We start from the raw sequence: 27751 nt of genomic DNA, 5'->3' as shown, positions 1-27751 counted from the left end.
ATTTCCTGTAGTCATCTATACTACATGGATAGCAAGGAAGAAAATACCATATGATTGTATTGCTTTTATTTTGGTACTGTGATGGAATAAAACAGATTCAAATATGGCTTATGATTAGAAAATAGATGGGTTCAAATCTGCCCCATGAACCAGATAAATTAGTTGCCTAGCCCTTGAAGCAATTATGTTCTTGGAATCAGGTCTCCCAAACAATGACAAATATGAGGACATTGAGCTATCAAGAACTTAATGAAGGGAAACTGAGATGACTAACCAGTTCCAAAGGAGAGTTCCTTTTTAAAAGCTAATTATTTCGGGCAACACACCTGTTATTAAGCAGCATAAGGTACTCAAAAAGAGCTATTTGTCTCACTTGAATTCTCACCCTGCTAAGTGTTGTTGAAATTATGGATAACGCAGTAGTTCAAAACTAAAAGGTTTTCAACCCTAGAATTTAGCTTTGGGACATACAGAAGATTTTTTTTTAAATTGTGATAAAATGTACATAACAAAATTTAACATCTTAACCATTTTTAAAGTGTACAGTTTAGTAGTGTTAAGTACATTCATATTGTTGCGCAACTAATCTCCAGAACTCTTTCTTCTTGGAAAAGTAAAACTCTATACACATTAAACAGCAACTTCCCATTCCTCTTTTCCCCCAACCCCTGGCAACCAGCATTCTACTTTTGAAAAAAAAAATTTTTTTATATATCTTTATTGATTTCAGAGAGGAAGGGAGAGGGAAAGAGAAACATCAATGTTGAGAGAAAATCATTGATCAGCCGCCTCCTGCATGTCCCCTAATGGGGATCAAGCCCGCAACCCAGGCATGTGCCCCTAACCAGAATCGAACCTGGGACCCCTCAGTCTGCAGGCCGACACTCTATCCACTGGGCAGCATTCTACTTTTTATCTCTATGAATTTGACTATTCTGGGTACCTTATATAAATAGAGTCAGATAGTTTTTGTTCTTTTGTGACTGGCTTCTTTCACTTAGCATCATGTCCTCAGTGTTCGTCCATATTATAGAGTGTGTTAGAATTTCCTTTTTTTTTAAAATATATTTTTACTGATTTCAGAGAGGAAGGGAGAGAGAGATAGAAACATAAATGTGAGAGAGAATCATTGATTGGCTGCTTCCTGCACGCCCCACACTGAAGATCGAGCCCGCAACCCAGGCACGTGCCCTGACCAGAAATCAAACTGTGACTTCCTGGTTGATAGGTCTACGCTTAACCACTGAGCCACACTGGCGGGGCTTTTTTTTTTTTTTTTAGAATTTCCTTTTTAAGGTTGAATAATATCTTATTGTATGTATATACTATTTTTTTTTTTTTTATCCTTTTCATCTGTTGATCGACATTTGGGTTGCTTTGGCTGTTGTGGATAATGTTGCTATGAACAGGGTGTTCAAGTATCTCTTAATTCCCTGCTTTCAATTCCTTTGGGTATATTCCCAGAAGTGGAATTGCTGGATAGGGAAGACATTTTTTCTTTTTACTTTTTAGGATTTATAGGTATTTAAAGCTGCTTATTTTAGTAGAAGGCCAATTTCTTTTCTTTTTTTAAATAGATTTTTATTGATTTCAGAGAGGAAGGAAGGAAGGAGAGAGAAACAGAAACATCAATGATGAGAGAGAATCATTGATTGGCTGTCTTCCTGCATTCCCTACACTGGGGATGGAGCCCGAAATCTGGGCATGTGCCCTGACTGGGAATTGAACTGTGACCTCCTAGTTCATAGGTTCAACCACTGAGCCACACCACCCAGGCTGAAAGGCCAGTTTCAAAATCATATATCCTGATTTGTTAAATGTGAGTTTATTTAAATATTTGTGAAAAGCAACTGGATTATTGGATGGTCTGTCATAGAAATTTATACATTGTTGAAGCCAAAAGTTAATAAATTGTTGTTTTAAATTGATTTATTAAAAGATCCATGAAGATATGTAGAAAAAAGAAACTTAAGTAATACTGAGCATTGGGAAGAGTCTGAGTAAGTAAAATAGACTTAAAGAAAGGTAGCAGAGTCTGAAACTCATGAAAAGAGGTAACCAGGGCCATGTGGCCATTTTAGTATCTGTCATCTTTAGAAGGGACTGGTGCTAACCAGGAAAATGGGGAAGGTTATTTTCAGGAGGCTTTTAACCAGTCAATTATTATTATTTCCAAAGTCCTATTTGACTTACAAAAATATGTTGTAAAGGAACTAGAGCTTGTCATGTCTCTAGAGAGTTGACTATTTTGAGGTTGGTGTCACCTTATCTGATTATGATTTATTAAAAACAGGGTTCAGCAGTCTTGTCTGTTGTTAGGACTCTGGCAAGTTGAGAGGAGGAATGATAATAGGAAGAATAGAGAAAATGAAGTGTTTTTGTTTTTGTTTTGTTAATCCTCACCAGAGGATATTTTTTCCATTGATTTTTAGAGAGTGGAAAGGAGGGGGGAGGAGAAAGACCATCAATTGGTTGTCTCCTCCATGCACCCCAAAGGGGCTAGGAATCAAACTTGCAACCCAGGTGCATGCCCTTGACCAGGAATAGAACCTGAGACCCTCGGATGCACAGGCTGATGCTCTAACCATTGAACAACACCAGCCATGGCATGAAGTGCTTTTTTTGAAACCAAAATAGAGCAATGTTTTTTGAAAGTATTACTTGCAAATATTGTTTACAGTTTCACATCATACCATGACAACTTTCACTTGTACATATTACCTGTTCATGTCCTCCCTCATATTTTTATGGTTGACATATTGTTTATACTACTATGCAATTCTCACATTTTAGAATGTTGTGGAAGCTGCATATTTTAAAGCTCTGAAAAATAAGGGATTAAAACAAGTATTTTAACCCATCTGCTTCTTATCTAATTTATTTTCTTTTTGCTAGTAAAATGCAGAACTAAGCAGAATTTGTAACATTATGGGGTGAAATAAGTTCAATTTATTAGACTGATCTCAGTGATGGCACTCAAGATACCTCACCTGCAGCAACTGCAGTTTTGTTTTGTATCTTAAGGAATTTTGCAGCTGGAAGGCCCTTGGGAGGTATATACAGCCTCTTAGTTGTACAGATTAGAGACTTGGGCCTTATATGTCCTGATTCTGGTCCAGTGCTCTTTCTACCACCCATGCAGCCTCTGCACCCAGCCTGCAATTGGATTTCTAGTTAGACAGCCTTCTCTTTATATTAATTGGTATAATTTACATATAACATTATTAGACAGCCCCTCTATCATTGATGATTTGTAGGTGCCTGTCATCCTTTCACTTTTTGTGCCTATGATTTGAGTTTACTAACATTTTCTTTTTTACAGACTCACTCTACTAACTTTTTAAATAAATTAACAGACTTTATCAGACTTCTCATGGCCTGAATTCACTCTGTCATTCGTCAGTCAGTCTATAGTTGATGCCCTTATGGCAATGATTTTACAATTTTTCCAGGAACCAAAGATCTGTATCTAACAGTCCCAACTTAATATTGCTTTCACCCAAGCTCCCTCTTTTTGCTTTTTCCTTTTCATTCTCTACCCCCTGCCAGATGGTGGATACTTCTTATATTTCGGTATAATCCACATATTTGGTGATGGGCAATAAATTTAATAGTCTGGTCCTTTTGAAATGTGATTCTTTGACTTATATTTTAATTTTGTTTTCTCACTGGTAAAATGGGGTAACAATAACTACCTCACAGAGTGGTCATAGAATTAAATGAGTATATATTTGATATAATTAATAATAATGAATATTAAATACCATTATTTTAACTCTTGACTGTTTTAGGATCCAGTAGATTTAAATGCTAAGGTCCATGGTGTGGAAAGGAAACATTACAACTACTTTGTTATTTTATGTTAATATAGAGTTTTCCCTCCCTTTCTGTTTTTTAAACTAGGAGCTGGTATAGTTGTAGGGTACTGTAAGTAATAGCACAGGGAACAATTGTAGATTTTATAACTGAGATTGTAGTTAATGCTTCAGCTGAAAGACTGTCCAGTTCTACTGTGAGCTTTGACTTGCTTTAATAAAAGGGTAAGCCACTTTATTTTTCTTGTCTATAAGATTGGTGGAATACCTTTTTATGGTATTAAATGTCAGAAGAACATAGGAGCCAACTCAAGCCAAATATAGGACAGTATGATTTCAGAATGCCTTATAAGTCACTGCATAAAATAAGCAAGTAAAATGCATCAGGGGAATAGAGGAAATGTTCTTCATTACAGTAGAATGCCAACTAATAAATGTAGAAGGAATAATAAAGTTAGAAAAATCATTTTGTAATCTTTATAGTAATAATTGATTTGTGGAAGAATCAACAATGGAAAATTTGAAGAGTAACAAGATATTTACATAGTTTCAAAGCATCTCCCCACAGATTACTTATAATTACAAAGAGAAATATGGTAGCTTTACAGTGGAGAAAGCTGGGGGAATACCTCCTTGACTAGGTGACCACCTCCTGATGTGAGGTGCCTAGAAGGGCACAGCAGCACCTCTGTGCTCTTCATATATATATGTACACATATATGTAACCTGAATCTAACTATGAGGAAACGTTAAACAAACTCAAGAAATTTTGTAAGACAGTTCTTCAAAAATACGAAGGTTGTGAAAGTAAAAAATAGACCCAAACTGTTTTTAGATTGAGAGACTAAAAAGACTTGACATGTAAATGAAATGCATGATCCTAGATTGGGTCTTGCATCAAAGAAGAAAATTGTCATGAAACACATTACTGGGATAATTAGTGAAATTTGAATACAGACTGTATTCCAGATAATAGTATTGTATGAGTGTTAAATTTTTTCAATTTGATCATTGTTTTGTGGTTGTGAAAGAAAATCTCCTTGTTTTAAAAATGTACATGCCGCCCTGACCAGTTTGGCTCAGTGGGTAGAGCGTCGGCCTGCGGACTGAAGGGTCCCAGGTTCGATTCCGGTCAAGGGCATGTACCTTGGTTGCGGGCACATCCCCAGTAGGGTGTGTGCAGGAGGCAGCTGATCGGTGTTTCTCTCTCATCGATGTTTCTGACTCTTTATCCCACTCCCTTCCTCTCTGTAAAAAAATCAGTAAAATATATTTTAAAATAAATAAATAAAATAAAAATGTACATGCCAAAATATTTAGGATTCAAGGGACACAATGATATCTGTAGCTCAGTCTCAAATGGTTTAGAAAAAGATACAGAGCAAGCAAATGGAGGAAAATGTTAATTGTTGAATCTGGGTGAAGAGTATACTGGAATCATTTGTACTAATCTTGCAACTCCTGTACATTTGAAATTATTTCAAAATACTTTTTCTTTTCCCTTTTTTTAAAGAGCTTGATCTCCAGCAGGGGGCATGCAGGAGGCAGCTGAATGATGTTTCTCTCTCATTGATCTTTCTATCTATCCCTTTCCCTTCCTCTCTCTCTAAAGTCAATAAAAACAATAGCAGCGTTATTTGTAATAGCTAAGATCTGGAAACAGCCCAAATGCCCATCAGTCAATGAATGGATTTTAAAAATGTACATTTATACTATGGAATATTATGCAGCTGTAAAAAGGAAATATCTCTTAACCTTTGAGACAGCATGGAGGGACCTGGAGAGTATTATGCTAAGCAAAATAAGCCAGTTAGAGAAAGACAAGTATATGATCTCACTTATATGTGGAATCTAGTGAACAGAATAAACTGATGAACAAAAAATATCCAGAGACATTGAAGCATGCAATAGACGTATGTATTTCAGAGGGAAGGGGGTAGAGTGGGCGGGAAAAGATTAAACAGTGAACTTATATGCATATATGCATAGCTCATGGGTGAACAGACAAAAGTTGGGGAAGACCTGGAGAGAGGAAGGGAGTGGGGTAGAGGTAGTCAATGCGGGGGGGGGGGGGGGGACATTTATAATACTTTCAACAATAAAGATAAAATTTTTAAAAAGAATAATTTTTTTAAAAAAATATGTTTTTATTGATTTGAGAGAGAGAGAGGAAGGGAGAAGGGAGAGAGAGAAACATTGATGAGAGGGAAACATCTATCAGCTGCCTCCTGGACACACCCTACTGGGGACTGAGCCCACAACCCCGGCATGTGCCCTGACCAGGTATGGCACCTGCGCGACCCCTTGGTGCACAGGGCCATGCTCAACTGAATGAACCACACTGACCAGGGCTCAAAATACTTTTTTTGAAACCTGCTGTTTCAGAGGAATTGCTAAATTCTATAAAGAGTAGAATGCTACTTTCATCATTAAAATAGTATAATGGGTTCAAAGTCTCCTGGGTAACTAGATCTTTCTTTTGTTCATTTTTTTTCTACTTGCATTTTGATTAGTTGTCACAGGATGCCTGTTGAAAGTAGCTAGGATCTATTAGAATTTTTAATACACCCAGTTACCTCTGCTTTTTTTTTTTTTTTTTTTAAATATATTTTATTGATTTTTTTACAGAGAGGAAGGGAGAGGGATAGAGAGTTAGAAACATCGATGAGAGAGAAACATTGATCAGCTGCCTCCTGCACACCTCCTACTGGGGATGTGCCCGCAACCAAGGTACATGCCCTTGACCGGAATCGAACCCGGGACCCTTCAGTCCACAGGCCGATGCTCTATCCACTGAGCCAAACCGGTTTCGGCACCTCTGCTTTTTTTATAATTCTGTTGCAGAAAACAGTTAAGTATATTGATGATATTAAATCTTAAAATATTCGTAATATAGTATTCACCTTACACCAAGGATCTACTTATAGAGTGGCTTTTTTTTTAAGCATGGTCATACAACCTGGTTTTATTTATTTATTTATTTTTAAATATATCTTTATTGATTTCAGAGAGGAAGGGAGAAGTAGAGAGAGACAGAAACATCAATGAAAGACAATCATTGATCAGCTGCCTCCTGTAGACCCCCATACTGGGGAGTAAGCCCGAAACCCGGGCATGTGCCCCTATCAGAAATCAAACTGTGACTTTCTGGCTCATAGGTCCACACTCAACCACTGAGCCACGCTGGCCGGACGGGCATTATTGGCTTTTCTTCATCTCCTGAGGAAATTTATAGTATCTTTCTTTTGCCTCTGTCCTAGCCTATTTCTTGGCTTTCCATTACCATAAAAGGTTCCCTGGTGCTCCTTTACCCCATCCCAGCCTCTAGTGACTACTGATCATTTTGTCATAGTGTTTTGACCTGTTCTAGACTTTCATATAAATGAATCATATGGAATGTAGATTTTTGTGTCTGGCTTTGTATTGTAAATGCTTTTTATTTTCTATATATTATGAGGTTTTGACGTCTTGAAAATCTTTCTGGGTGGAGAGAGACTGCCCCTCCCTGGGCTAGCCAATTTTTAGAGATAGCAAAGGACCCAGATTGAGCCTGCCTTTGATATGCAAACTAAAGACGATATTGTATTTATAATGGAATATTACTCAGCCATAAAAAAGAATGAAGTCTTGCCACAGGCAACATGTATGGACCTAAAGGGTACTATGCTAAGTGAAATAAGTCTTGGTCTGTTTCTAATGATTGATTTTTCCTGCTACTTTTAATACCTCATAATTTTTAATGGATGCTACCGTGTTTTCCCAAAAATAAGACAGTGTCTTATATTAATTTTTGCCCCCAAAGACATGCTAGGTCTTATTTTCAGGGGATGTCTTATTTTTCCATGAAGAAGAATATGGTACACATTTATTGTTAAATGAAAATAAAGGAAATTTATTACCTGTATACGGTACGGTAGTACGGTAGTTGTCAACACAAACCAGACAAACTGTGAATCCTACAGTATCAAGAATTTACTCATTTATTCAATGACAATCATGTCATCATCTTCTGGAACATCATCATAACAATCCAATTCCTGAATTTCCTGGTGAATTTCTTGTGACTCCATTTCTTTCAGAATCAGTGGACCAAATCTCTCATGTTTAGCAATAGCACTGTCTTTAAATGAGTACTTCTTGTCAAGGTAGCCTGCTCGCAGTGCATTTGCAATGCAACTGTCAGTGATTTTCTCCCAGGAATTCTTCACCCAGGTTACAACTTCTTGCAGTTTAGGTTTCACAAAGTTTCCACGCTGATTTCTCTCCATTCTATTTTCAATGTAGTCATTAATTTCCATGCGCAAATTGTCTTTGAATGGCTTGTTTATTGCAATATCAAGAGTCTGGAGATAGGCCGTCATTCCTGCGGGAATCATTATCTGATCTATTTTTCTTTCGTGAAGAAATGTCTTCATGTCTTTAGTGCGGTGAGTGCTGGCTGCATCCCAGACTAGCAGACCTCTTTGGCTCCCTCGCATAACAAGCGGCAGCATTAAATCGACCCACTTCCTTATAACTGCTTGTGTGGCCCAGGCTTTTTCAGTTTCAGGAATAAAAACGCCCAAAACACGTTCAGTCTTTTCCTTCTTGCCCTTAGAAATGATTAAAGGTGGGATTTTAGTGCCATCCAGACGAATTGCCAAAATACAGGAAACACGTGCACTTTCGTAAGCAGTGGAGGGAATGTACGCTAAGGAGGCACCCCGCTGTTCAATTGTTGTTTGAGATGATTAGCCCATAAACACTGCAGTTTCATCCATAGCAATCATGTTGGAAAGATTGTATTTAGAGAAGTCAGCATCATCAATAAAGGACTTGAATGCAAGTGCTCGCTTAATAACTTGAGTATCTTCCAACCTAAAGAATGTTGTACATCTTCTTAAAGACAGTTCACTTCGCTGAAGGAAATTATCCAGCCAGTGTTGTGATGCTTTGAAGTCTTCGGGGGGCTATGTCAAACTGTGGTGCCATTGCAAGGGCAAATTCTTGAATCTGAGCCCTATTCACAACCAAAGCCTTTGCTCTCCTGTCAACAACCCATTCACAGATCAGGTCTTCCAGCTCGGAAAATAATGGTTGCCGACCTGATCCACACTTGCGCTTTTTTTTAGCATTTCCCTTGTCCACTTGTTCAATGAGGTTACCATACTCTGCTTGCCATTTTCGGACCAATCGGATACTCAACATCTTCTCTTTGCAGAAAGCAGTAAGATTTTGGCCCCAAGAGTCTTCCACGATTCCTTTCTTGTACTCCACGGAGTAGCTTTTTCTTTTTGCGCTCATTTCTAGGGATAAAAAAAAAAGGAATTGGGGTATCAAGGTGGGGGAAGGGGGATCACTCAAAATGACACAGGGGGGATCAGAGGGGGGAATCAAAATGGCACAGGAGAATCAGAGGGGGATTACCATTTTAGTAACACCTTTTGATCCTCCTGTGTCATTTTGATTGCCCCCTCTGATCCTCCTGTGTCATTTTAAGTGATCCCCCTCCCCCCACCCCTGTGCCACTGAACACCTTCACCAGACATCCCCCCTACCCCTTTATCAGACATTTACCCCCTGGGGCCTGCCTGGGGACTGTCACTGGGCTTGCTGGGGCCTGGATCTGGGCTGGAGCAGGGTCTGCCACTGAGAACCTTCAGTCATCATGAAGGCGGCCGCGAGCATCAGGTAGTGTCACCAGAGACAGACCAGCACTCACCAGCTTCAGCTTCGCCGTATCCCGTCCGCTCTAATCCTCCTGTTCTTCTACACACATCTGCGAAAGTCTCCTCCTCTCTCCTGCCCCCGCTCCGCCGCCACACAGCAGTGACGTCAGGACTCCGCATAACGTCACTGGTTGCTAGATGCCAGTCGGGGTGGCCCTAGCGACCAGTTTACGGTAAATGAATTTTCATTCTGAGACAGAGCCTGGGGGCCTTATTTTCGGGGGATGCCTTATATTCCACGCAGAAGGAAACCTGTAAGTAGGTCTTATTTTCGGATGATGTCTTATTTTCGGGAAAACTCGGTAGTCCCAGCTCTGTCTGGGCTCCGTTCAGTTTACGGCTGTCTTGAGAGTTCGTTCTCTAGCTTCATAGAGTTCCAACCCACATGTGCAGATAGTAACTATTCTGCAAAATATTCCAGGGAACTCCTCTACAGATGCCCAGAATTCTGTTTCTGTGCCGCTCCCTTCCTCTTTTGTATTTTGCTTTTCAGATCCTTACCACTTCGGCCTCTCTGAACTCCATTATCTAGCTCATCAATTCAGCAAAATGCTTGGGCTCTGTTTGAATTTCCTTACACTGCATTGCAGCTTGGAAATTTCCTTCAGTCAGTAAGCTCTGGCAAATGTAGGACTCACCTGGATTGTTTCTCTCTGAGATCATAGGTCTTTACTGCAGTTGTCCAGTGTCTGAAAAACAGTTCTTTTCATATATTTTGTCCAGTTCCTAGTTGTTTATGTTTAAAGGGCAATTTCCATAGTAATTAATTCTTCATAGGCTAAAGAGAAATCCAGTATAAAGTTTATACTTTTCATACTTTTTTAGAATAATCAGAAGAAATAAATTTTGTTCTTTTAACTTTTAACTAGTTCACTCCATCTTCTCTGCACTCCCTTTTCTGAATTTGTATTTATTATAGAAGAAATTGATTTCATGTTCTGTTAGAACTCTAATGTAACATGTATCCTTAATTTATTTACCAGTTAGAGCATCTCAAAATACAGGATCATGCCAGATTTTACAATGTCTCTTAATAGTAGGAAGGGGTGTTTATACAGTACATATTTTTTTTTATTGAGGTATAATTGATACACATTGTATTAGTTTCAGGTATACATGTCTTTATTGTTATTTATTAACTAATTTCTGTCCTAAGGCTAAATGGCCTGTTTTTTGAGTATTACAGGTGAGACCTCTCTCTCTCTCTCTCTCTCTCTGTCTCTCTCTCCCCCCCCCCTTTTTTTTTTTAATCCTCACCCGAGGATATGTTATTGATTTTAGGAAAAGAGAGAGAGAGAGACATGTATGAGAGAAACATCAATCAGTTACCTCTGGGTGCATCCTGACCGGGTATCAAAACCACAACCTAAGTATGTGCCCTGATCCGGAATCAAGGCACATACCTTTTTGGTGTATGGGACGATGCTAACTGAATCACCCAGCTGGGACAGACCTCTCTCTCTTTCACTCGCCTTACAAATATAGGGTATTCTGCCCAGTTGGCGTGGCTCAGTGGTTGAGTGTTGACCTACAAACCAGGAGATCACAGTTTGATTCCTGGTCAGGGCACATGCCTGGGTTGCAGGCTCTAGGCAGCCGATCAATGATTCTCTCTCATCATTGATGTTTCTCTCTCTCTCTCTCTCTCTCTCTCTCTCTCTCCCCCCCTCCCCCCCCTTCCTCTTTGAAATCAATAAAAATATATTAAAACAAAACAAATTGAAAAAACAAATATAGGGTGTCCCGAAAAGTGTATGCACATACTTTGAATGATTATAGAGGCAGTGTTTATTAAAATACATTTCATTTTCAGAATTGAGCTATCAGCTGTTAAGTGTGTATACATATTTGTGGACACCCTATATATAACAGCCCTGAATCACTGGAGAGGCTTAGTGGATTCATGTGTTATTGGGGTTTTTTAGTGTTTTGTTTGTTTTTTTTTTTTTTTCAGTTGCTTTGTGCTTATTTTCCTTGGCTAGATTTGTTCTTTGTCTACATATAATTCTTGTTGTTGTCACTTGTAACTTAACTCAGTATTTGTTTGCTGCTGTTCTCATCTTGTTCACTTGAATAATGCGTAATTTAAAAATATAACCACATAGCCCTGGCTGGATGGCTCAGTTGGTTGGAGCGTCTTCCTGTACACCCAAAAATTGTTTCAGGTTCCATCCCTGGTCCGGGCAACCAATCAATGTTTCTCTCTCACATCAATGTTTTCTCCCTCCCTTTCTCGCTCCTTCCTTTCCTCTTGGTCTAAAATCAATAAAGATATCCTTAGGTGAGGATTAAAAAAAAGTAACCACATAAACAGTGTTTTACTTGTCTGACTTTCCCCTCCAGGTGGTATAGCTGTATGCTGGGAAAGAAATGCAGCCTTGCTCCTCTGAAGGAAGAACTTCGAGTACAAGGGGTAAGCCTTCCTTATTACTGTTCTTGTGTATCTATTGTTGATGGCAGTTGGAGTATAAGATTTTCCTTTACACCTTAAATCTTTAAATGGGTTTTTTGTTTTTGCTTGTTTATTTTTTAATTTGGGGGCCAAAAGGGACTTTTCACATATTATTTAAATAAGACCTTGTTTGACAATTGCTTATAACAAAGAAAAAGTGGGAAAACAGGATGAGTAGAATGTCAAGAGAGAAACTAAAAATTTTAAAAACCCGGTGTTGCCTGGCTGGTGTTGCTCAGTGGATTGAGCATCTTCCCATGCACCAAGAGGTCACTGGTTCGATTCCCGGCCAGGGCACATGCAGGTTGCAGGCTTGATCCTCAATGAGGGCGTGCAGGAGGCAGTAGGGGGCATGCAGGAGGTAGCCAATTAATGTTTCTCTCCCATCAATCTTTCTATCTCTCTTTTCCTCTCCCTTCCTCTCTAAAATAAATTTTAAAAAATATATAAACTTGGTGTCTATCTGCCACATCTGACTCCTTTATAACTGCAGAAACTCAAGGCTATGTACCTTAAGAAAATTAAGTCTGGGTTATGCGTCTATTTATCAAAAAACACCTAGAACCAGACGATCCTCAGTACAGTTTGTGTCCCTCTATGGGGCAATTCACATGAGTTCAGCCCCTTGCTTCTGTTTTAAAAAGCATGTGGCAAATAAATACTCTCCCACCCCTCTCATCACCCGTCCCAGTTTATGGTATTTTGGCATTAGTAAGCCTGAGCAGGATGACTTTCCAGAGAGATCAGATGTGGGGTCAGTGGTAGAAGCTGTTTCTGATTTCTGATTTCTCTCTAACATTCTACTTATCCTATGTTCCCTACCACACTTTTTCTTTGTTAAAATTGTAACAGCTACAAAGTCGTTTCATTTTCTTTCTTAAAATCTGATAGACAAAAGGGAGACTATATAGGTGTGTCTAGTCATTTGGTGGCTTTCTTTCTTACAAAAAGAAAACAAAAAACCATTCAAATCATTTTACCAATGCTTCTTTGAAGAGCTGTGTTTTGGATGTTTCATATATTTGGATCTCAAGCCAGAACTATAAATTTTTTCTAATGTTTTATGGGAGGGAAAAATGCCACAACTTTGTTGAGGAATAATTTATCATTGATTATTAGGCAGCTATGCATAATTGTTTTGAGACACAATTTCACATGAAGCAGCAGCGAGAAGCATATTGGTATAATGACTTCAATTTGATGAGATGCTGTGTTTGTTGGTTTCAGGTTCCTAAAGTCACCTATACTGAATTCTGTCAAGGTCGGACAATGAGATGGGCCTTAGCTTGGAGTTTTTATGATGACGTAACAGTACCAGTAAGTAAAGACCTTGTTTTAGCTTCTCCAAATGCCAGCACATGGTGGGTTTTAGTAGGTCATAAATGAACTAAATCTTTGTTTTCCTGTTTTTCTTAACTTTGCTCCAAATGTTTGCATCAGAAGAAAAGTGGTTGTAAACATGACACAGTCCTGGAAGGCTGACGATGGTAACTGTGGAGCCTTTTTCATGGTTTGGTGTAACACAGTGATCCTTGCTCAGTAAACAAATTAATTGGAAATGCATTTTTTAGGAATTAAAAATGCAGATAATATAACTTGTAGAAATACGTTGCGGATATAAGTATTCTGTTGGACATTTCTCATAAATTTAATGGGCCCTGGCTGGTTGAGCAATGGTTAGAGCGTTTAGACCATGCACCAAAGGGCTCTGGGTTCGATTCCCAGTCAAGGGCATGTACCTGGGTTGCAGGTTTAATACCTACCCCTGGTTGAGGTGTGTGTAGGAGGTAACCAATTGATGTGTCTCTCTGAGGTCGATGATTTTGTTCTCTCTCCCCTTCCCACTCCCTTTTCCTCTCTCCCTCTCTTCCTCCCCCCCTCCTGTTCCCTCCCTTCTACTCTAAAAATCGATGGAAAAAAATAAATATCCTCAGGTGAGGATTAACAACAACAACAAAATTTAAATAGAAGTCTGTTTTTCTTTACTCACTGCTGCTTTCCTACAGTACCTATCTCTTCAGGTTCCTGGTTGAATATAGAAATTTGCCATTTGGGGTTTGATTTGTAACACTTAGAACCCTTTACTAAAGTGATCCCTATCTTGGCTTTAAGATTTGCACTAGAATGTTGATCAGTTTTGAATCTAGGTGATAGGTCATTATCCTATTCTTTCTACTTTGTGTATGCTTGAGCTTGAACATTTTTGTAGTAGAATGTTTTACAAAGTGATTTGTTCCACAAACGTCTCGTTGTCCTATGTGCTGCTCTATGTAAAAGAAAAGTGCGAATTCGCGAGACTGAGTAAATTCTCTGGGCTGTACTGAGAAGTCATAATAGAATAGCATCTGCCCAGCCTGCTGTGGCTCAGTGGTTGAGAATCGACCTCTGAATCAGGAGGTCACAGTTTGATTCCCAGTAAGGGCATATGCCTGGGATTCAGGCTTGATCCCCAGTGTGGGGTGTGCAGGAAGCAATTGATCAATGACCCTCTCTCCTCATTGATGTTTCTATCTCTCTGTCCCTCTCCCTTTCCCTCTGAAATTAATAAAAATATATTATTTTTTAAAAAAAGAATAGCATCTGTTCTCACATTTCCCTCATAAAGTGATTGACTTATTGTTTTTTTTTGGGGGGGGGGGTTTGTTTTGTTTTCATTTACCAATTCTGTCAGATTTTAATATTTTGCCATATTTGCTTCAGATCTTTTTTATTTATTTAATTCTTTATTGTTGAAAGTATTACATATGTCCCCTTTTGCCCCCATTGCCCTCTCCCAGCCTGCCCCCGACCCCCCAGCCCAGGCCTTCTTTGCCTTTAGCCTCCTGCCTTAAGTTTATGCGCACTTGGCTCTGTCTGTGCTCCTCCTGCCCTTAGTATTGATGGAGGCCCAGTACCTGGTCCTTCAGGTCTCTAATCCCTTGCCCATACAATAGGGTTGTTCTCAGTGCTCCTCTACAAATGTGTTGGCTGCTCGTGGTCTCTAAAGTCATCTTAAATGTTGCTGTGTCTCTGACCCTCTTTCCCTCCTCTAATAGGGCAGAGGAGTAGATACATGCAGAAGTACAAGCAGACAACTTGCAGATGTTTCTGAATACATGAGCTCGAATTTGAAACTGAGCTTGTCCTTCCTAATCTGCTGGTTTGAATGGCCTGAGCCACGGAAGCCTAGATCCGCCTCTGTACAATGACTACAACAGGATATGTAGAGATTAGAGTTTGAAATATTCACTGGTTACAAAGATGTTTCTGCTTTTTGACCTCTCTCCCTTATCTTTCATCTTCTAGAATACCAGGGCTTTAACACCAAATTGTTAAAAACCATTACTAATGCCTTGGGTTATTCCTATGCAGACACTAACAGCTGCAGGGAAGCGGAACTGCACCTGCTCCCAAATGCTTTCTGTGTAACTTGCTTCCCACATTTGTTGGCACCGCGGGTGGAAGAGCTAATAATGAGCTCTGGCACTCTTCACATCATCTCAGAGACCAGGGTTGCCCTCGCCTTCCTGGAATAGTAGCTATTTCAGATCAGAGTATCAAAGGGCACTATGTTTCTGTGTTAGCAAAATCAGCTGACTTTGAAAAGGAACCTTCTAAGCTTCCCTCCTTGCTTTTCTGTCTTTTAGGCCATCCTTGAGCCTTATTCGTAGTTTTAACCATCAAAGAATGCCTGTTGCTAAGGGTCTCAGGTTTCTTCCATGCCAGAGTACTCATCCCTCCCCAGCACTAACCCAACCCAAAGCTGTTAATAGTGCATTCCCAAGTGTTCCATTAGGTGCACTTAAACTGCTACAGGGAAAATGGCACTTTCTGATTTGTGGTAACCCAGCAACAGTTTCTTAGCACTGGTGCCCTTGATCAGCAACTGCTTTCCCAGGGGTAGTCCCAGGGCACTCCTGAGGTTTTTAGTGGGCTGTCCTCTTAGTTCACCTTCCCTCTGCTGGACCTTTCCTCACCCCTTGCTTTTTTAAAGGAGTTTCTATCACCTGATTTCCCCCTTCTTGCTCCTATAGTGGGTGGGGAAGGAAGAGGATGCTGCTTTAGATGAGGAGAGGAAGCCAAGAACTAGAGCTAGTTAGGCAGAAATATTGACCTACTTTCCAGCCCCCCACCCCCAGTCCAGCCTTTTTAGGGTAAATGTGTGAGTTACTATGGCAACTTCACTTGTTTTCACTTATCTCAGACCTAACTGACTCTTTTCTGTTGGTGCTGAATGGTGAAAAATTCTAATTCACTGCTGATTCAATGCCTACACGAAGCCCATTGCTTTTGTCTGTATTTATTTTAGTAACAATAAGACGAGTCCTAGTGTTGATAGACTTTTATACAATCATTTTTGACTGATGATGAATGTAAGGAAGCATCTTGTAAAGACTGCTCTTTACAGAATTTTAACAAGCCACTTAGAATTCCTCTTTGTCCCAGATTCTCTTCTAATTGCTTCAGGCATTATTTTAGCTTAGCTTTCAGAAGCTAGATGCTTGTTAAAAGAAAAAGGAAAAATAATGTGGCTCTAGCAAGTTGTGCACTCTTGGTATAAGCATTGCAACTCTGGTTTTAAAAAATTCTTCCTCTGCATTCAAGATATTTCCTGGGACTTTCCCGTCTAGAGAGTAATAACCAGAGGACCTTTTGGAGATCAGATGGATGGAAGGGGTCACATTGATTAGGTAGCCTTGTTAGTGTCAGAGTTTTGGGGTCTCCTGACAGTGCTCTACTTTTTTTTTTTTTTTTAATAAGCACACCAAGTTAGTGGGATGGATTTTATTTAGAAGTCCTTTAAAAATTTTTTTATTTTTATTGATTTCAGAGAGAAAGGGAGAGGGAGATAGAAACATCAATGATGAGGAAGAATCATTAATCAGCTGCCTCCTGCACGCCCCCTACTGGGGATCAAGCCCGCAACCCCAGTGTGTGCCCTGACCAGGAATCGAACTGTGACGCTCAATCCCTGAGCCACAGAGGCCAGGCTCCATAGACTTTCAAACTAGTTCCAGATAGATTAGGGATTCCTTTTAGGTATCCCAGAGGATGACATTTGGGGGCATACATCAGGTTGGTACTTTAGGCCTCACTCTCATTTTATCCAGAGATGATCTGCTTTTAGCAATTTTATGTATCGATTATATTTGTTGAAAGGATTCGCTGTTAAGAAATGGTTTGAAAACCAGTACTGTACCAAGTTATACATTATAAAATAGATATGATGATTAGGGAGCTGAGCTCTTGAGCAAAACCAAAGCTAAGGACCCTCTTATTTACTTTTCTTATTCATTGTGGTAATACCAAAGACACCATTTTCTATTCCTTATGATGATCAGTTTTATGGGAGAGAAAAACATGAAGGATTGATTCAGAATTGTGTGTAAGTGCAAAAATGAATGGTAGGGACCAGAATGGTTGAAAGAGTTCAGAAAAGGCAGCAGTTCAAGCTGGGCTTATCAGAGATGACTTCATGGAGGAGAAATTGTTGTTGTCTGACTTGTAGTTGGTGCTCAGTAAGTATTTTCCTGAACGTGGAAAGGAATGATGTAGAACAAGCATGTCAAACTCGCGGCTCACAGGCTGCATGGGGCCCACAACAAATATTTTTGTGGCCCAGCCAATATAACGGTATGTAAGAAACGTTTTAATAAAAATTTCGTAACTTAATTTTTACAATATCCTGTTATACATAATTATTAATAACGAACTATAACATTCACTAATGACTGATTACTATAATCGTGTTGCATTCATTTCCCTTATGTGCCTTACACGCAGGTGCATCATTTCTTTCCACTAATATTAGCAGCGAATATTTTAATAGCCAATTGCCATGTCATTAGTCTTGTACTGACTTGTTTGGTGTGCACAACAGGAAATATTTCGCTTTCGGAGAAAAAGAAAAATAGATTTATTTGCGTTACGCTTATTAATTTGTGCAGTTATTTAGTGTCTGGTAAGTTAATGTTCAAGAAAAATATTAATTTTTATTAAAATGTTCTATTATTTTATGTTAACAATTACTCATTTATTTCAGCCCTTTGTATTCCGCATGTCTCTATCGAAATAAACCTATGTTTCTATGAAAATTGAAGCTTTTGATTTTTTGTGGCCCACATAAACTTACACCTCATTTATTTGGCCCTTGTTAGCCTTTGAGTTTGACATGCTTGGTGTAGAACTTGTACTAAGGTGCAACATTGCAAGTAGGACATTAATAGATTTAGTAGATTTGAAGCACTAGATGTAGTCTTTGTTGTTTGAATGGTTTACTTCACACACATTGTCATTTTATTGAAAACTGACAACAGTTAAGTAAATTAGGTGGTATTATTCCTGCTTACTAGATGAGTAAACTGGAGGCTCTTAAAGGACAGGTTGGAACCCAGATCAGTGTGACTTCACAGCCTATACTCTTAGTCACTCTGGTACTCTGCTTTCCAAAGTACTGCTTTTTGTTTCAGTCTGGCTGTGTAATAACCTGCTTATGTAGGCCTGCATCATCTTGCTTGTAGGCCTCTCTTCTCTTGTAAGAGTCACTTGGGCTCATCCTTTAGCTTACCATTCTGCTCAAAAAATCCTGAGTGTCTACTTACTGCCAGTGGGAAGTATAGCTCATTTGGCTCCTTGGACTTCCTAAATCTGTCTTTAACTTTCCCTTCCATCCTAATCACTCCCTATTTTTCTGACTGTACTGTCTTCTCCTATATTGGCCTCCACTGACTTCTCATGATGCCAGAGTCATAGCTCACAGTCTGCTCTCTGTCTGGCCCTTCCCTCGGACTTCCCTCTACTGCAGCCCAGGTCAATTCCAAATTCTGCATAAAGCCTTCTTAACCATTCAGCCCATAGAAATCTCTGGACTTGTATTTGTATTCTCCATAACCTTCTTTGTGACATACTTTGTATTGGTAATTTGTTTAATTCTGGCATGGTGGGTCACACCAAAACTATTGCATGGTGTATAGAAAATGCCTTTTGTGAGCTGGCCTCTACCTAGCTTTATGTTGAGCAGGTTACTTAACTTCTCTAAGCTTCAATTTCCTCACTTATAAAATGGGAGTTAAATAATAATACCTACCACATAGGGTTTTGAGAATTAAATGTACTTAACACAGTGCCTGTAAAATATACTGTATTGTCATTTCCCACCATTTCTTCTCACTCCCCTCCCCATATTTGATGTTCTAGTAATGTTGAGCTACTGTTTTCTGAGGTTCGTTTTTTTTTTTTTTTTTTTTTTTTTTTAACGTAAAGAGAATGTCTAGCCCATCCGGCGTGGCTTAGCAGTTGAGCGTTGACCTAGGAACCAGGAGGTCGTGGTTTGATTCCTGGTCAGGGCACATGCCCGGGTTGCAGGCTCGATCCCAATGTGGGGTGTGCAGGAGGCGGCCAGTCATTGATTCTATCTCATCATTGATGTTTCTATCTTTCTTCCTCTCTGAAATCAGTAAAAATATTTTTTAAAAAAGAGAGAGAGAGAATGTCCAGATAGTCACTAGATAACTAAAAATTGCCTGGAGATTCCTCTCTGACCATCAGACTCCTCATCTATCAAGTTAGTTCGGATACTACCTTCTGTAAAGCTTGCCCTGACTCTTCCTAAGCTGCTATTGGGATCCTTCTCCTGTCTTCATTATAGTACTTTGTCCATATTCCCATCATTGTATCTTTTATGTGGCACCAACCTAGCATAGTGTCTGGTCCTCAAATAATTGTTAAATGAATGAAAATAAAGGAACAAGTGATGTGGTAAAGTGATTCTCAGACTGAGGTACCAGCTATAGCAGAAAACAGTTACTGACAAACCCCTGAGCATCCAGGTGGCAATAAAGAAGTTCCCAGGAAGCATTCAGTGTTCATGAAATCTCCTCTTTTTAAAATCTATTTGAATTTTGGCCCGGCCGGTATGGCTCAGCAGTTGAGTGTTGACCTAGGAACCAGGAGGGTCAGCAGTTTGACTCCCAGTCAGGGCACATACCCAGGTTGTGGGCTCTATCCCCAATGGGGTATTGCATGAGGCAGCCAGTCGATGACTTCCTCCCTCATCAATGTTTCTTCTATCTCTATCCCTCTCCCTTTCTCTCTCTCTAAAAATCAATAAAAATATCTTTAAAAAAATAAAATAAAATTTATTTGAATTTTGTATTCTATTCCATAATATATGTTTTTATTTTCACATTTTAAAAGTTAAATAATTTTAATATTGAGTCAAATCTGAGAAGATACACTATATTTATCATTTGGTTCCATTACTATTTTTACAAAGTATGAGTAGTAATAAGGTTAATTTTATAAGTAATAAAAAAGGTTAATTCTATTTTTTATAGAATTATTTCTTCTTTTTTTTTTTCTTTTTTTTTTTTTTTTTTTTAGTTTTACCTTTCTCTTCCCAAAATGCAGCTTACAGAATTAACTACAATGCTACATTAGTATGTAATCATTTTTTTCTTCTTGGATTGTCACTTTTTATTGAGTTACTAGAGGCCCGGTGCATGAAAATTCATGCACTGGAGGGGGAGTCCCTCAGCCCAGCCTGCCCCCTCTCACAGTCCGGGAGCCCTCAGGGGAAGGCAGTGCCCTATCACACCTCTGCTGCTGCCGCTGCCAGCAGCACAAGCCTTGGCCAGCCCTGGTTACCTGAGCCTTAGGTGGCCCTGGGCGGCTGGGCAGCCACCATCTGAGGCTTGCCTGCACCTCAGGCCAGCCCTGGGGGGCTGAGGGGAATGGGGGACTCCAGAGGCAGGTGCATGGAGCTGAGGGGACTGGGCGCTGCCATCTTATGTCTGTGGGTGCCGCCATCTTTGAGGGCGTGGCAGTCAATTAGCATATTTCCTCGTTATTGGCTGTGGGCGCCACCATCTTTGAGGGCGGGGCAGTCACAGCATATTCCCTCCTTTTTGGCTATGGGTGCCGCCATCTTTGAGGGCGGGGCAGTCAATTAGCATATTCCTTATTGGCTGGGTGCCGCCATCTTTGTGATGGCACGAGGGTCAATTAGCATATTCCCTCTTTATTAGATAGGATAACTTGACATGTGCAGGTTCATTGGCACCAGTCACCCCAAACCCTCTCCCAAGGTGGTAGGTCTTACATTTATTCTATTGCTGTTTATCAAATCATTTTATTTGGGTTTCAGTTTCTAATTATTTTTAATTCCTAAAGGAACTCTCTTTTTTGAGTTTAGGATTTTTGTTAAAATTGCTTTCAAAGCCCACATAGCTAATTTGAAATATTATCCAAAATAGAATACCTCTGTGCTTTAAAAGTGGGTTTGATTTTTTTTTTTTTTTTAATAGCTGGAAGGTATTTCTTAAAACTATTACATGATTTCTTAAAGTAATGTAATAACTGGCCCTTCAAGGTGACTGTTTTAAGGCAAAGGTCTTCCCTTGAATGTGAACATATTGCTTGACTTAAATGTTTATTTAAAAATCAAGTTTACCCAGCCATTGTGGCTCAACAGTTGAGCATCGACCCAGGAACCAAGAGGTGGAGGGTTTGAGTCCCATTCAGGGCACATGCCTGGGTTGCAGGCTCAGTCCCCAGTAGGGGGTGTGCAGGAGGCAGTCGATTGATGATGTTCCTCTCTCATTGATATTTACATCTCTCTATGTCTCTCCCTTCCTCTCTCTCTAAAATATCAATAAAAACATTAAAAAAAATAAAAATCAAGCTTGTGTCATTTATTTATGCCACAGACATCTTGATTTACCTATTAATTTAGAAGTTTCCTGAAGGCAGGAATCATGCATTTATTCATTCTATAATTTTTTTGAGCAGTATATGGTAGTTGGCACTTAATATTTACTGAACACATGTATGTCTAAACTACTATGCTTTTTTCCTATCTTCCTTCATTAGAGAAGAGGGAGTTAAATTCAAGGTGCTGTTTTGTTTCAGCTTTATTTTTTTTTTTTTTTAAGCATTGATTTTAGAGAGAAAGAGGTGGAGAGAGACATTGATTTGTTGTTCTAGTTATTTATACATTCATTGGTTCTTTTTTTAATTGATTTTTAAAAATTTTTTTACAGAGAGGCGGGGAGAGGCATAGAGAGTTAGAAACATCGATGAGAGAGAAACATCGATCAGCTGCCTCCTGCACACCCGCTACTGGGGATGTGCCTGCAACCAAGGTACATGCCCTTGACCGGAATCGAACCTGGAACTTTTCAGTCCGCAGGCCGACGCTCTGTCCACTGAGCCAAACTGGTCAGGGCACATTGGTTGTTCTTGTATGTGCCTTGACCGGAGAGCTACCTGACCAGGGCTGCTGTGTGTGTGTGTGTGTGTGTGTGTGTGTGTGTGTGTGCGCGCGCGCGTGTGTGTTTTGTTGTTGTTCTTTTTAAATGTTTCATTTTGGTAAACATTTTAGAAAATATGGATAATTTTTTTAAGGAAGAAAAGAAAATTACCATAATCCCTACCACCCATAGATAACCACTGTTAACAATTTTAAGTATGTGCTTTATATACATACTGAAAAGAAAGAGTAGTTTCTTCTTTAAATTAAAATGCATACATAAAGTTACACAGCAAATAGTACAAAAGAATTTATGGTAAAAGCAAACTTAGCCGCATCACAACTTTTTTATAATATCCCACTCCCCAGAGAGAATATATTTTAGTGGATTCTGTTTCCTGTGGTGGTGCCCCCATCTCTCTTGATTTGTGCTGTCCAATATGCTGGCCACAAGCACATTGACTTTAAATTTAAATTAAATTAAGTTAAATTAAAAATTTAGTTTCTCAACTCAGTCTCACCAGCTACATTTCAAGTGTTCCAATAGCCACATGTGGCTAGAAGCTACCATATTGACTAGCACAGACACAGAACATTTCTATCATCACAGAAAGTTCTGTTGGATAACAGTGCTCTAGATAAAAATATGCTTTTGCCTTTACTTCTTCATTTGTCAACTTTAGACAGTTTTAATTGCCTTGATTCTGTTTCTATTCATAAATAATTTGGTAAACTTAAAAAAATTAAAAGATAAGTGCTTTTATAAAGTCATATCTGTGTAGATTTAAATCTTAATGACTTATTTACCAGTAATCCAGATTCCTCTCATGCTCACTCCTAATTACTAACCCCTACCTCCTGTTTATCTATAGTATCTGGTTTCTTTTATGCAAATTATGTCTGTGGGATTCATCCACATTGATGCTGAACAGAGTTTGTCCTTTGGAACAGTATTACTATATCATTTGAATATACTACAATTTATCCATTCTACTATTTAGAGACATTTGAGTTGTTTCCCATGTGCAGGTATCTGTATATATAAAGAGCCAGGGTTGTAACATCCAAAACGATTGAAGGCTCAACCGAACGCCAGGCTGTGCGCGCAGCAGGCGAGCGGGCTGAACTGCTGACCTCTCGGAGAGAGAGGGAGGCGGGGCTGATCAGCAGTGGCAGCGGCTACTGGCGAGGCCTGGAGAGACCCTGCTTCTCTCTGCGGGCCTCGCCAGCAACCAAGCCTCTCTCTGTCTCCCACAGGTCAGCAGTTCAAGCCTGCTTGCCAGCAGCCTGGGGCGGCTGCTGATCAGCCCTGCCTCTATGATCAGGCCCAGAGATGCTGACTGGCATAGAAATAGACCAATCAGAACCAAATATGAGTGAACTGCAAGGAGCCAATGGCTGCCTAGGAGGCGGAGCTTTTGACGCTTGACTGGCATAGAAACCGACCTGTCAGAACCTACTCTGGGTGAACTGCGAAGGCAGAACCTAAGGTGGGGGCTGAGGAGGGGTTTTAAGGGCAACAGCTGTTTGGTGTAAGGTGTAAGAAAGTGATTCAATTTTTTAATGACTGGTTTGGCAGTATAGTGCATATGGCTGGCTATCAGTCCAGATATAGGGATTATGCTAAAAAAGGCTTTTCCCCACCATTTAAGCAATCCTATCCTATATAATCTATACTAATAAAAGGGTAATATGCTACTTAGACCAGGTCGACCGGCCATCTTCCAGATGTCCAACTTCCTTCCAGACAAAGCCATGGTGGTGGGGGCCGGAGCAGAGGCAGTTAGGGGCAATCAGGCCGGCAGGGGAGGCCAGTTGGGGGTGAGATCAGGCCGGTAGGGGAGGGCAGTTGGGGGTGATCATGCCGACAGGGTGGCAAGGTAGGGGCAGTCAGGCCGGCAGGGGGGCAAGGTAGGGGCATTCAGGCTGGCAGGGGGACAAGGTAGGGGCGATCAGACCCGCAGGGGCGCAAGGTAGGGGCGATCAGGCCGGCAGGCAGAGGGGTTAGGGGCAATCAGGCAGGCAGGCAGGCGAGTGGTTAGGAGCCATTCTTTCCAGATTGTGAGAGGGATCCTAGATTGGAGAGGGTGCAGGCCTGGCTGAGGAGCCCCCCTCCCCCCCCCCCGCCCTGCCCCGTGCACAAATTTTGTGCACCAGGCCTCTAGTTATGAATAATCTTCTCTGAACATTCTTATGCATGATTTTACATTTCAGTTGAGTATAAACCTAGAAGTGGAACTGTTGGGTCATGGGTTTTGGGGTATGAGTAAGTTCTACTATAGTATATGGTCCTAAAGAGGTTGTTTATACCCAGCACTTAATATTCTAGCAGTTAAATCATTGTGTTTTTAATTTGCATTTCCCTGGTAATTAATGAAGTTTAACATCTTTTTAGATATCCACTATTTAGATATTCTCTTTATGTCAGGTGTTTGCATTTCTTGTCTATTTTATTAACTACATTTTTATTATTGTACTAGAGGCCTGGTGCACGAATTCGTGCAAGGGTGGGGTCCCTCAGCCTGGCTGGCGATCAGGGCCTATCAGGGCCATCTCTCCGAGTCTGGGGGGAGGGATCGCGGGAGGTTGGCTAGCAGGGGGGGAGGGACTGAGGGAGGTTGGCCGCACTGACCACCTGGCCCGCCGATGGGGAGGGACCGTGGAAGGTTGGCTGGCTGGTTTGGGGGGGTGCCTAGACTGCGGGAGGTTGGCTCTGGGAGTGCACTGACAACCAGGAGGCAGCTCCTATGTTGAGCGTCTGCCCCCTGGTGGTCAGTGCACATCATAGCTACCGGTTGGTCATCCGGTCGTAATGGCCTCTTAGGCTTTTATATATAGAGATTATTTTCCATACAATAAACTGTAGTAAACCTATTTTTGCCCCACCCTGTATGTTGCTAATGTTTTCTCCCAGGTGTTAGCTAGCCAACACCTTTTTATTTTAAAAATATCATACTTTTAATTTAACCCAATGTACCCCTCTTTTCCTTTATGGTTTTGGTGTCTTATTTATTTTTAAATATATTTGTATTGATTTCAGAATGGAAGGGAGAGGGAGAGAGATAGAAACATCATTGATGAGAGAGAATCATTGATCGGCTGCCTCCTGCACACCCCACACTGGGGATTGAGCCCACAATCCAGTCATGAAATCGAACTGTTTATGCCCATTCTTGTTTCATCTGTACTCCTTTCCTCTGCCCTGATATTCTGAAGCATAGTTATTTTATCTATAACTATTTTCATATTTATCTCTAAAGGTAAAGATTTAAAAGATAACCATAATACCATAATCATACATAAAATATTAACAGTAATTCGTCATTTCAGCTCTATAGTTGATCCGATGTTGTAAAATTTGTCAAACTAGAATCTTACATTTTATACAGTTGATTGATATATCCTTAAATTGATTTTACTCTGTAGTGTGTCCTCCCCTCCCCTCCCTTTTCTCCTTCTCTCTCTCCCTCCCCCCACCTCCCCCCACCTTCCGCTCTCCCTTGTTTTTTGAAGAAACTAGCCTATTTGTCCTATGGAGTTTTTTACATCTGGATTTTTCTCAGTAGGTTTTCATGGTGTTAATATGTTCCTCAGACCTTTTCTTTCCTGTAAATTGGTAGTTAGATCTAGAGAGTTGCTCATATACAGGTTTGATTTGGGAGAGTGAAAGGGCAAGACTACTTTTAGGTGGTGTGTGGTATATACTTCCATCAGGAGGCACATAATGTTTGCTTATGTCCTTTTGTAATGTGAACAGTCTTTGATGATCTAAAGAGAAACTTACCTTTATCAATTATGTTGTTACCTGAAAGTTCATCTAGTAAAGGCTAGATAAATGCTTGATTATTTTGCTTTAGTTTTCAATTTTAAGAATGATGAGTTGGTGTTTTCCCAGCATCTCCAAAAGTGACAAAAGAGGGTGGTTTAGTTTTTGTTTTGAAAGCATTATAAACTCATGGATTTACACTTTGAATATTTTTCAATCCATTACACTTACTATTTTTATGGATGCACAGGATGTCCATCTTTGGCCATGGGAAGTTTGCTCAAGTTGACTCCTGAGTCTTCTTATTGAGACCATTGTAGGCTTTTGTAGCTTCCTTGCTTTGTAGTGTGACAGGTTGTTCTGGCTCATATCTTTTTCTGTCCCAGACCTGGAATCAACCATTTCTCCAAGTACCACTGGTTTATTTTAGTGGGAAATGGTATTTAGAGCTATCTGGGCACTAGGTTGGTCGTTACTGAATTGGTATTATTTCTAGGCTTTTCCAGTGGATAGAGCTAGGAATTAAAGATGAAATACATTCTAAGTTCATGCTGTACTTTCTATTCTGTTTCTACTTAATATCACCAATTGTCTATCTATGTCTCCCATTCAAAAATCTCATGTCAGCAATCTCAGTCATTAGCCATACTAATATAATTATTCATTTCTTTTGACCCACTGATACACCACAGTTCTCAAAATTAACATTACCAATAACAAAAAGATTTATGAAAATAGCTTTTTTTTTTTTTTCTTGGGGACAATCTCATGATGGATTTTAAAATCATTTGGAATGTTTCCTGTTTGTGGGTTCATTTGTTTGATTTTACTTTATATTTTTAGGGATGGCCTTTTTTGTGTTACTTAATTTTGCTTTGTAATTATAAAATATATTTACATGGTTTTAATATCTAAAAGGAGATATAGTCAGAAGTTTGGCTTCTTTCTCTTGTCTCGCCCTAATCCCTCACTGCTCCATGGGTTTAACAGTTTTATAATTTATCCTTCCATTGTTTATTTTTTAATATAAGGAAATACACCTGCTCAGCCAGTGTTGCTCAGTGGTTGAGCATCGACTGTGAATCAGGAGATCATGGTCGATTCCCTGTCAGGGCACATGCCAGGGTTGCGGGCTCAATCCCCAGTGTGAGGTGTGCAGGAGGCAGCCAAACTATGATTCTCATCATTGATGTTTCTATCTCTCTGTCTTTCTTTCTCTCTGACTGTATTCCCTGTGCTATACTTTACATCCCAGTGACTATTCTGTAACTACCAATTTGTACTTAATCCCTTCACTTTTTCTACCAGTCTCTAACCCCGCTTCCCTCTGGCAACCATCAGTCTGTTCCCTGTATCTGAGAGTGCTTTCCCATTTGTTTATTGGAATCCGATTCTTGTGCCTCATCCTCCTACACACCACCATCTTTCTTCCTCCCCAGTTTAATAATTGTATTTTAAGCTCCTTAGTGCAAAGTGTTAGGCTCTCCGTAGACTAGAAATTGTTTCTTATGCTGGATGATTGAATAATAGAGAAAAATACAGATTGTTACTTAAAATACTGTCTAGTAGTTTTATAGCATAGAATAAGCTGCTTATTTTGTTGTATATGTATGGGGTATTGTGTTGCTGGTTAGTTCTTTTAAGACCTCACCCAATACTTAGACCTTTCTGTGTGTGTATATGCATGTGTTCGGTCACTGTTTCTAGGTAGAATTGGAGTTAGTAGCACAATTATCAGGGGCTCCTTTTTGTAGGAAAAGATCTGCAAAGCTAAACTATTGT

The 27751-nt window shown here is 39.9% G+C and overlaps 1 protein-coding gene across 1 annotated transcript in view; it reads left to right on the top strand.

Annotated features, from left to right (window-relative positions):
- METTL16 (methyltransferase 16, RNA N6-adenosine) overlaps positions 1 to 27751 on the top strand; it is a 61547-nt gene that overhangs the window by 27981 nt on the left and 5815 nt on the right. Inside the window, exons 7-8 of the mRNA XM_080680008.1 lie at positions 11867 to 11936; positions 13203 to 13292. Coding sequence (XP_080536134.1) covers positions 11867 to 11936; positions 13203 to 13292 — 160 coding nt within the window. The remainder of the gene's footprint in view (positions 1 to 11866; positions 11937 to 13202; positions 13293 to 27751) is intronic.

Source organism: Plecotus auritus (assembly GCF_963455305.1).
Source record: "Plecotus auritus genome assembly, chromosome: 7".
In the NCBI taxonomy this organism is placed as follows: domain Eukaryota; kingdom Metazoa; phylum Chordata; class Mammalia; order Chiroptera; family Vespertilionidae; genus Plecotus; species Plecotus auritus.
Note: the sequence above shows the minus strand (reverse complement) of the source record. Positions and strands in the feature narration are given on the sequence as shown.